We start from the raw sequence: 12,500 nt of genomic DNA on the forward strand, positions 1-12,500 counted from the left end.
AAGCAATCAACATCTAGAGACTCGAAGACGCCAACATGCACAAATTGATACAGCCAAGGACTCGAACTTGTGCTAGCACGTGACAAGTATTAGTGACTTAAACGATTACGCCATCAAGAAATGTATATATATATATATATATATATATATATATATATATATATATATATATATGCATTGCATGTATATGTATGGCTACCCCCCCCGTGTAAGGGGGGAAAAGCCTTTGGTATATGTATGTATATGTATGTGTGTGTGTGTGTGTATGTGCGTATGTATACTTTGCAAATGTGACCCCTTTATGACTAGACACTTCTTGCCTTTTCTAAGTTAGTTTTACTCATTAGTATCTCATTCAGTCTCGACTTTTGGGGGATCTCCTGTTCCATTAGCGTTCTTGGACTCTCAAAAGCCTTTTTTTTTATTTTTTAGGTCTCTGATCCCTTCAATACTGAGAGGGATGTCGGCTCTCTTGTTATGACAATTACCAGAATATTTGATTCAGATGACCGTAGAAACCTTATCCAAGGTCCTGACTGCGTATGCCGTATCTATGCAGTAATTTACGGTGGGGGGAAACTGGCAGGCTTGAGTGACACCTCAAAGGAACAGAACAACACAGGATTCATTTATAGTTCGAGAATCGCCCTCCCAATCAAAAGAATAAAAGAAATAAATTAATAAATAAACACATAAAATGGAATAATTAGAATAAAGTAAGAAATAAATAGATAAATAAACAAGACCTTAGGAGATAGATATTTAATACAAGAATGTTTATATATATATATATATATATATATATATATATATATATATATATGTAAAGAAATAAATGAATAAATGGATCAGTAGAAATGATAACAAAAGCCTAAAAAAAATCATATTCGACATGGTGAACTTAATCGGGTCAGATTTTTTTTTTTTTTTTTTTTTTTTGATGCGTGACAGGTTCCCTCCCAGCTGGTGGAGACCGACATGAAACATGTAGACACTCGGGGCCGGGTAGGTCATAGAAATACTCACACTTTTGCCTCGGGTAACCCGGATACCTGGTATTCACATACCAGCGTCCCTTGTAGTCTCCAGACATTTTTTCCACTTTTGTACACCAAATACCAAGGCTGTTGTTCCTTTGTTTTTATTTAATTTTATTTGATTTGAACTTATTTTTTATTCGTTTGTTTAGTCCTATGTCTGGTCCAGGGCTCTATTTCGATCAAGTTTTATTCAATTTTCTTTTTTGTCTGTCAACTCAGCTGAAAATATTTTTTTTCGAGATTAGGAGAGAAAATGTAAATAAATATGAAATAAGATAAAAAATAAATTTGAAAGAATAATAATACATCAAAACAAAACAAAACAAAATAAATTAAGATGGAACAAATAGAATAGAAGAAACTAGAATTAAATTGGATAACGAACAAGAAGATATAGAATAAGAAAATCAAGACATGATAAAATGAAATGATATAAGATGAGGAGATCTACTATGTATATATCAAGAGCTTTTTCCCCCTTATAAGGGGGGTAGCCAAGTCAAAGGCACGTATCTACTCCCACCCACTCCACTCCCCTCCACCACCCTTTCCTCCCTCCCATCTTAGCTCCTCGTGGATGACGGGTCATACCTGTATCCCATCCACTGCCCTGGGTCAGAGGCAATGCAGCTGGTCAATATTATAACCCAAGGAATCAAAGACTGCTCGAGCACTGTTAAATTATATCCTACTATGTATATGTATATACACATATATGTATATGTATATACGCATATATATATATATATATATATATATATATATATAAATATATATATACACTACAAAGTAATGTCGTAACACATTCGTAAAATTCAACAAGAACCCACTGTGTTGGATAACAAGAAATTAAATAGATAATATCCATATATTTCGATCATGAAGAGGATCACAGTTCGCGATCGAAATATATCGATATCATCTATTTCATTTCTTCTTATCCAACACAGTGGGTTCTTGTTGAATATATATACATATATGGATATATATATATATACATATATATATACATATATATATATGTATATATATATATACAGTATATATGTATATATATATATATATATACATTATATATTATATACATATATATATATATATATATATGTATATATATATAAATATATATATATAACTCCTTTTCACATACTCCCAGTCAACTTCATTCAAATGGGAACTGACTTTCAGGGTTTTCATCTTGTGATAGTTATTATGTTCGGTAAGAATTCCACCCCCCTTTTTTATATATCTATATATTATTTATTTATATGTGCTTTATTTATCTATAAACTAGCCACATTACCCGCGCGTTGCTGCGGGCAAATGCTGATTATTTTAATTCTGATAGAATTTGCGGAGAAAAGTTAAACGTATCAGTATAATTCAGTGGAAAATGTAACGCACGAAAAATGTAAAAACAGTATTTTTTTAATGTATCAATTCAAAATTACATTATATTTTTTCATTTTTCTTGTTGCTGCGGGCAAATGCTGATTGTTTTAATTTTGATAGAATTTGTGGAGAAAAGTTACACGTATCAATGTAACTCAATGGAAAATGTAACGCATGAAGAATGTGAAAACAGTATTTTTTTAATGAATCAATTCAAAATTACAATATTTTTTCTTTTTGCTTATAAATCAATTTTGCAAAAATAACAAATCAAAGGTTGATTATTTTCTTTTCTGTTTATGACAGTATTTGTAAAATAGAAATTAAAAGTTTAATTGTTCGTGAATAATCCCTAACCTAACCATACCTAACTTTAACCCTTAACCCTAACCAAAATATCTTTTTAAATGAAATATAGCTTTAAACACTCCCCCTCCCAGATGTGCGCCCCCCTACCCGAAGGTTGGGGAACCCTAGTTTGAAAATACATGCATACACAAACACAAATATCATGTGCACATTCTTTTGCGTGCGTGTGTGAGTGTGTATGTGGATTGACAATAAATGCCTACAGCTAAAAGGTGAAGAAATGTATCTACTTTGTTTATCTTCAGAATATATATGGTTATAGGGGTTTATTTGGAAAAACCTAGGAAGAGTTTGTAAATAATAAATTTTCGCCGCACTAAAATTAAATGAAAATAAGCAATATTTCAACATTTGGTAAAATTATACAATCATTTTACATTTGAATGATTTTCTCATACAAAAGCTATCATGGTTTGTGGCAACATTAATTTCACAAATATAAATAATATTTATGAACACATACAATGGCTTGTTTAATTATATTGATTCTTATGTTACAAACATAATGACTTAAGGGGAGACTACAGTAGTGGCGTGTTCCCACACCATGAACCACCTAACGTTAACCCTTAACCCTAACCAAAATATATATTTTTTAAAATTAAATATAGCTTTAAATACCTCCCCTCCCAGGTGTGCGCCCCCCTTCCCGAAGTTTGGAAACCCTAGTTTGAAAATACATGCATACACAAACACAAATATCATGTATTCTTTTGTGTGCGTGTGTATGTGCATGTGTGTGTGTGTGGATTGACAATAAATGTCTACAGCTGAAAGGTGAAGAAATGTATCTAGTTTATTTATCTTCAGAATATATATAGTTATAGGGATTTATCTGCAAAAACGTAGGAGTTTGTGAATGAACTATTTCCGCCCGCACAAAAATTAAATGAAAATAACCAATATTTCAACATTTGGTAAAATTATACAATCATTTTCCATAAACACGCTTTCTTCTTACAAAAGCTATCATGGTTTGTGGCAACATTAATTTCACAAATGTAAATAATATTTATGGACACATACAATGGTTTGTTTAATCATATTAATTCTTAAGTCACAAAAAATACTACGCGACTTCAGGGGATACTACATAAACCTCCTAACTTTAACCCTTAACCCTAACCATTTTTTTTTTCGAAATGAAATATAGTTATCCAAGTACCTGGAGTGATAGGGTATCAGAATATATATGGTTATGGGGGTCTATCTCTAAAACCCTAGGAGGAGTTCGTGTACATACAAACAAACAAATAAACAATCAGACAGACAGAGGCTACTACTTTATTATAATAGAGTTATCATGTATTCATTTACTTCTTTTTCATTTATTATTCGTTTATTGATTAATTACTTTATTCATTTATTTATTTACGTATGTATCTATCTATTCATTTTTTTTCTTCTTCAAAATTTTCATTTTTACTGGAGGGTCGGGGGGAGGGGGTCGATTTCCAGACTGAAGGCGAGTCCAAAAATGTCTCTTCTTTCTCCTTCCACATGATGTGTCTCTCTTTGCCGGCTCGATTCTGTCTAATTTTCTCTCGTTTTGTCAAGAGGGCAATGAGCCCTGGACTGTAGAGGATAAAACTGCTTCCATTAAACTCTCCAAATGGTGATTACAGTCTGCCCTTTTTTTCTGACTGATTCTGACAGAATCTGGCGAAATCTTATTGAATCTGACTGAATCTGACAGATTTTGACTGATTAACAAAGGAATACAAAGAAGGAGCATGCTTACAGGAGACCTTTTGGTCCATGACTATGTCGAATGCGAAAAAAATATAATAATGACAAATAAATGACTAAATAGAATTATAATAACGTAGATAATAAATAAATGTATAGATATTGTTAGATAATAAACAAGCAGGTAAATAGCAAACAATGATAAATTGACAGATGAATAATAATAAATAAAAATCAAGCAAATAATAATAAAGAAACAGACAAACAATAAAAAGCAATATAAAATAAATGCCAGTCATTACAGCATCTTGCTTAGGTGTTTATCTAAACGAATCTTAAAGCTTCGAACTGAACTACATTGCACTGCATCTGCAGGAAGTTTATTTCATTCAATACACGGTTGGCAAAGTTGTTTTTACCCAATTCCAAATTAGATATATTTCCTCACAGTTTGATACCATTACTTCTTGTCGGATTCTAACAGACTCAGATTCTGACAGAATCTGACTAAATCTGGCAGAATCTGATTGAGTCTAACAGTCTGACTGAATCTGACAGATTTTGACTGATCCTAACAGATTCTGATTCTGACTGAATCTGACATATTCTGACTTATTCTGGCTGGAAGTGAATGATTCTGACTGATTATGATGACAGAACCTGGTTGATTCTGATTCAGATGAATTTTGACAGATTCTGACTGATTAAGACTGATTCTGACAGATTCTGACTGAATATGACTAATTTTAAAACAGACTTGATAGTTTCGTGTTGCCTACTGGATGCCGCAAGAAGGGAAGCATGGAAGGGGAGACAAGATAGAGAAGTTTGCAGGAGTGACGTGACAGAGGTGGGGATAATCGTTCCTACTTATAGAAGTGTTTGGGGAGGTCTTCGTTCAGTAGTGGACTACGAATGATATATTTTACGATTAAGTGATTAATTGATTCCTTTGATTGACTGATTTAGTTGATTTATTTATTGGTCGATTGATTATTTGATTTATTGATTAGTTGGTTGATTAGTTGATTGGTTGGTTGAATGATGAGTTGATTAAGTGAATTTTATTGATTGATTGGTTGATTAATGAGGATCTTGTGGATTTCTTTGTGGGTAAGTCCAGACGATTTCAATCAGTTGAGTGGAATAGAAAGTTTGAGTTGAGATATATATTTTTCGTATCATTTGATAAAAGTATTTTATTTCTTTTTCTTTCGTAAAATTAATTTTGTTTATTCAGAATCTGAGTTCGTTTCTCGACAACCATAACAAGGTTTTACATCTTGTCGTACATCCTCTGAGGAATGAAAGTTCTGTTTTTTTCTTTGTTTTTTCTTATCTTTTCTCTTTTCTAATTCTATTTTTGCATTTTATTTCACTTATTTTTTTCTTTGATTTATTTCTCTGTTTTTATTTCATTTTTTCTCTATTCTTTTCTTTTTTTATTTCTTATTTTTTTTAATTTTTCTTTTAATATTTTCTTTTATTTTTCATCTCATTTTTCTATATTTCCTTTCATCCCTTTTTTTGATTGTCTTTTTCTTGTCCTTTATTTTTTATTAATATTTTTTTTCGTCCCACGAGACTTGTTTGGTACTCTCCTTGGTATTTGTACTCGAACCTATAATTAATTAGAAGATCTCTCTCTCTCTCTCTCTTTCTCTCTCTCTCTCTCTCTCTCTCTCTCTCTCTCTCTCTCTCTCTCTCTCTCTCTCTCTTTCTCTTTCTCTCTCTCTCTTTTTTTTTTTTCATCCGGCCTAGTTATGGACCAAAAGGCCTCCTGTGGGCATGCTCCGCCTTTGTAATCCTTTGTAAATATGTTTAGAAACTTAAATCACTTTTAAAGTCATAAGGTCTATTAAGTTATGGTGTGCGCTGGTGGCATAATCGGAAGCGTGCTGGTCTCAAATTCGCTTAGTTGTGAGTTCGAATCCCGCACTCCTCTCACCATTGACTGTTAGTTGCCTGCCCCCGACAGTCTAAGCGGGTAGTGCAAAAATGATGGCTTCGGCCGTAGCTATTCAGCTCCTCCAGGCGTAATCTCGCATGATTCACCTTTCTAAGAACGGAGAATTTATTAACATAAAAGTTCTTTTTATAAAATTAATTCTGAGGACGCGATGCGAAAGACGGGGACTTTTATTTTTCATATCATATCGTAACTTCGAAAAATCGCAATTCGAAAGTTCGTAAGTAGAGGTATGGCTGTAATGAGAATGTCTCACCATCACAGTTGTTTTAGGAATTAAAATAAGGTCAGATTGCGTGAAGACTAAGCTTGCATCTTTGACCTTTGTGTTCAGACTGAAGGTCAAGTGGCGTGTGACGATCAAGGTCAGACATGCTTTGTTGAATGAAGGTTTTGACTGAATCTGACAGAATCTGATTCATTCTGACTGAGTTTGGTAAATTCTGAGTCTGACAGATTCAGACTGATTCTGGCAGATTCCGACTCGATCTAAATAATTCTGACTGATTCTAATGGGTTCTGACAGATTCTGAAAGAATCTGATTGATTCTGACTGAATCAGACATATTCTGACTGAATGTGACAGATTCTGACTTTGAGAGATTCTGGTAGATTCTGACTGATTCCGACAGATTCTGACTGAATATGACTCGACTATGTTGTTACTGAAAGGGTATCGATATACAGGCTGTCAAGCAAACGTATACAAGCACAGACAGGCACGCTAAAGATATACATGTATGTTTGGAGAGACGCACACACACACACACACACACACACACACACACACACACACACACACACACACACACACACACACACACACACACACACACACACACACACACACACACACACACACACACACACACACACACACGTGATTCTCATTTTGAATTGTTCAGAAGAATTCATAGTTGTCAAATGGCTACCTCTCCCCCCAAAAAAAAAAAAAAAAAAAAATAGAATAAGTTAGAATAAACTAAAACAGATATAAAGAAGAAGAAAAATAAATCAGCTGAATGAAACTAATTGGCGATAGTCAAAAAAACGTAGATAAAGTGCGTCACATTTACAAAGGAATACGTTTAGATAAAGTACGTCACATTGACAAAGGAATACGTTTAAAGTACATTTAAAGTAACCTTTGTCCCTTCAACAGGAGGTCAAACCCTCAGGTCAATGGAATCACCTACGGTTAACCAGAATGAAATAGTTAAGTAGAATACGGTTTGCCTAAATGTAATATACAGACTTGGAGCTTGGAGCTATGCTCGTGGGGCTCTGTCTATGAATCTATTTGTCGAACTTAAACTTAGATTTCTTAAGTAGAAGAATTATAATGAAATACATACATATATATATATATATACATATATATATATACATATATATATATGTATATATATATACATATATATATTATATATATACATACATACATATACCAAGGCTTTTTCCCCCTTCCAAGGGAGGTAGCCAAAAAGGGAAAGGCATAAAAACACTCCCACCCATTTCATCCCTAAATACACTCCACACCCCTCCCACCCTTCCTCTCATCTGAGCACCTACTGGATGACGGGTCATCCCTGCACCCTGCCCACCGCCCTGGGTCAGAAGCAGTGTCGCAGGACACAGCACATCCACAGCAAGGCCGCTTCATTTAATCGGCGACCCCCCCTCTCCGTCCCCCCTTGCATATAAGGAGAGGACGGGGAGAAATCCCTTCGGGCTGCGTCAAAACTCACTCACACACACTACCCCACCCCCACCCCCCCCGCCCATTCCTCCTCATGCAGTCACAACATCATCCATATACAACCATTCTCCACTCACCTCTGTCTTCTGTCCTCTCCCTTCCTTCCTCAACAGACATTCCCCTCTTCCCCAAAGCCCCCTTCACCCCATCCATCCACCTCATCCTAGGACGTCCCCTCATGTTCACTCCCTCCACATCTGCCTTCCATACCTCTTTTACTAGTCTTTCTTCACTCATTCTTTCCATGTGTCCAAACCATCCTAATATTCTTTCATCAACCCTCTCTCCCAAATCCTTTTTCACCCCTGTTCTCCTCCTCACCTCCTCATTTCTCACTCTATCTAGCCTAGTAACCCCCACCATACTTCTCAGACACCTCATCTCAAACACATTCAAACTCCTTCTCTCTTCTTCTCTTATGTTCCACGTTTCTGCCCCATACAGTGCTGTTGGCACAATCACTCCTTCATACAGTCTCCTCTTCGCATCCATTCCCAAATGTCTATTTATATATACACACACACACACACACCAAGGGCTTTTCCCCCCTTACAAGGGAGGTAGCCAAAGTCAAAAGGCATAATTCCACTCCCACCCATTTCATCCCCACCCACTCCACTCCCATTCACCACCCCTCCCTCCCTCCCTCCCTCTTTTCTTGGCTCCTCCTGGATGACGGGTCATCCCTGCATCTCGCCCACTGCCCTGAGCCAGAGGCAATGCAGCAAGACACAGTATATCCACAGCAAGGCCCCTTTATTTAATCAACGACTCTCCCTTCTCCGTCCCCTCATGCAGAAAATAAGATAAATAAGATAGTAAAATAAGACTGATAATTAATTATTTCAGGAAAGGCTTACAGACTGATGTAAAGACAAAGGAGATAATGTAAAGATGGGAGATAAGAAAAATGAGGGTTTATAAAAGAAAACGGCGTGTGTGTGTGTGGATCAGGTATTCAAATTAGGATAAATTGGGGGAAGAGGGGAGAAAGAGTTATGTGTGGTGGTGTATTGATTTAGAGAAAGTTTATGACAAGGTGGCTGGAAACTTATTACAGGAAGTCTCCGGAGATATTGGATGGGAAGCGAGGTAAAGGGGGGGGGGAGGGGAGAGAAAGGGAGGGGAGATGGGGGTGGGAAGGGAGGGAAGGGGAGAGGAAGTTGGGGGAGGTAAAGGAGGAGGGGAGGAGAGGGGAAGAAAAGAAGAGGAGTTGGGGGATGGGAAGGGAGGGGGAGAGGAAGCTGGGGAGGTAAGGTGAGATGAGAGGTGGAGTGATGAGGGGAGGTGGGGGGAGGTGAGGTGGAGTGGGGGAGGGGAGGGAATATGAGGTGTTTGTACCATTGGGAACAAGGCGCCTTTAACATTATTGTTGAGGATAAAGCCAAAGAAGTTCGTTCATAATTTTGCTGAATAAATAAATGAATAAATGAATAAATCAGTAAACAAACAACTAAGTAATGATTACAAAAATAACAAAAATAATATAATATTAATGATGATGATCATGATGGTGATCATGATGATAATGATATTGATAATAATAATGATAATAATAGTAATAATAGTAATAATAATAATAATAGTAATAATAATAATAATGATTATAATAATAATGATAAATGTAATAATAAAATAATGATAATTAATAATAATAATAATAATAATAATTAGATAATAGGAAGTAGAAGAAGAAAGTAAACAAAAAGATGAATCAATCAATGAATATACGAATAAACAGATAAATGAATAAAAAATAAAAAGATAAACGAATAGATAAATGAATAAAGAAATAAAAAAGAATTTGATTGACTGAGATTTCGCTTTGTGTCCAGCCCGCTCTTCGTTACACAAATAACTTCACTTCGACGAGGACAAAAGTCTAAAGTACATTGCCATGTTGGACTGCCGAGACATAAGGGATGAGGGTTGGGAAGAAAGGGACATTTAAACCTGACACAGTGTGTTCTGTTGGCTCCCAGCACGTTGCAAGTCCCGTGCACATCCGCATATAACCTCTGAGCTCTCATCCGGGAGGGTAGTCGTTGCCGATCACGAGCCCAACACGTGGTCCAAGGGCGTGTTGGTGATCCTTGTAGTGTTGCTTTAAACCGAACTTTCGATTTGGGGCAATTTGGTTATTGGTTTTGAGCTGAGTTATAACTGTGTTTACCTAAGAAGTTATGTCGAGCACACCGCGCTAAACTCACTTAATTTCTGCTATCTCAGTGCCTTCTGGTGGTGTCATCGGAAGCGTGCTGGTCTCGCATTCATTCAGCTACGGGTTCGAGTCCCGCACTCCTCTCCGATTCATCAAACTCGCATAGTTTCTGCCGTCTCACCTCGATGGTGGCGTCATCGGAAGCGTGCTGGTCTCGCGTTTACTCAGGGATGGGTTCGAGTCCCGCACTCCTTTCCGATTCCCAGCAGGAATTTAGGTGTTCTTGGGGGTTCTTGGAGGTTTTTGAAGGTTCTTGGAGGTTCTTGGAGATTTTTAGAGGTTTTTGAAGGTTCTTGGAGGTTTCTGGTCATTGGTTTTTTTTGGAGGTTTTTAGAGGTTTTTGAAGGTTCTTGAGGGGCTCTTGTAGATTTTTAGAGGTTCTTGGGGTTCTTAGAGGTTTCTGGTTATTGGGGGTTCTTGGAGGGTTTAAAAGGTTCTTCAAAATTCTTTCAGCTAAAGCTTCTGGATTCTGGGTGTTCTTGGAAATTCTTGGTTCTTGGAGCTTCTTGATTTTTGGAGGCTCTTTAGGGTTCTTTTAACCAGAGCTTCTGGATCCTGGGGGTTCTTAGAGGTTCTTGGTTCCTGTGGTTCTTGGAGGATTTTGGATTTCCTTGGTTTTTGGAGGCTCTTGGAAGTTCTTTGAGGTTATTTGAGGTTCTTGAATGTTTTTGAAGGTTCTTTTATGTTCTTTTAGACTCTTGGAGGTTCTTTGAGGCTCTTAGAGGTCTCTTGGAGGTTCTTGAAAGTCCTTAGAGGCTCTTGGAGGTTCTTTGAAGCTCTTGGAGATTCTTGAAGGTTCTTAGAGGTTCTTTGAGGCTCTTGGAGATTCTTGAAGGTTCTTGGAGGTTCTCTGAGGCTCTTGGAGGTTCTTGGAGATTCTTGAAGGTTCTTAGAGGTTCTTTGAGGCTCTTGGAGATTCTTGAAGGTTCTTGGAGGTTCTCTGAGGCTTTTGGAGGTTCTTGAAGGTTCTTGAAGGTTCTTTAAGACTGAGACTCTGGATCCTGGGTGGTCTTGGAGGAAGCTGAAGGAACAGGATATACCAGCTGATGACCTCAAAAAAAGAGGGAGGTGCAGCCATGAGAGGCTGGCATTCGGTTCTTGGACTTGGTCCGAGATATCTTTGTCAATTTTTTTCTATTCCATCTTCTCCCTTAAAGACATCTGGCAACCGGCGACTGATCCTTCAGTGACATAGAAACGAACCCGTTGCTGGCAACTATAAGATTGTTGGTTTCCATATAATTAAACGTAATATGACGCTTGTTATTACAAGAGGTTGTGTGAATACAGTTGTGCCTTTGGCGTGAATTTGTGAGTGGTATACACTCCTGTACAACACACACACACACACACACACACACACACACACACACACACACACACACACACACACACACACACACACACACACACACACACACACACACACACACACACACACACACACACGCATATAAATCAATTTAAGGAATAGTGGGAATATAATCATATGCAGTTGACGTGAATTTGTGAGTTAACGACACAAGTGCTTGTACACACACACACACACACACACACACACACACACACACACACACACACACACACACACACACACACACGCACGCATATAAATCAATTTAAGGAATAATGCGAATATGATTATATGCAGTTGACGTGAATTTGTGAGTTAACGACACAAGTGCTTGTACACACACACACACACACACACACACACACACACACACACACACACACACACACACACACACACACACACACACACACACACAGACACACACATGTGTATAGATATATATGTATATGGGTGCACATCGATTTCAGGTCAGGAAATAACTGGATTAAAATGGCCTTTGACTATGGACGGCACAGTGCTGTGTTCTTGCGAAGACTAGTGATCCTCCTTCAGACCATCGAAGTCATCGCTGGCTTCTCTTCGGCATCAGTTCCAAGCCTCGTGACGACGAAGCAGACGAGGGCATTGGTTCTCAAGAAAAGTAAGTCAAAATTCCCTTTTTAGACATTTTGTTTTATTTTTAGTATTATTATTTTTTTTCTTTT

At 37.0% G+C, this 12,500-nt stretch overlaps 1 protein-coding gene across 1 annotated transcript in view; it reads left to right on the forward strand.

Annotated features, from left to right (window-relative positions):
* LOC143020517 (uncharacterized) overlaps positions 1 to 12,500 on the forward strand; it is a 573,089-nt gene that overhangs the window by 194,839 nt on the left and 365,750 nt on the right. Inside the window, exon 4 of the mRNA XM_076176946.1 lies at positions 12,264 to 12,436. Within this exon, the coding sequence (XP_076033061.1) occupies positions 12,264 to 12,436 (173 nt within the window). The remainder of the gene's footprint in view (positions 1 to 12,263; positions 12,437 to 12,500) is intronic.

The sequence above is a fragment of the Oratosquilla oratoria genome, chromosome 40 (genome assembly GCF_046742065.1).
Source record: "Oratosquilla oratoria isolate Oo_2021 chromosome 40, ASM4674206v1, whole genome shotgun sequence".
NCBI lineage: Eukaryota > Metazoa > Arthropoda > Malacostraca > Stomatopoda > Squillidae > Oratosquilla > Oratosquilla oratoria.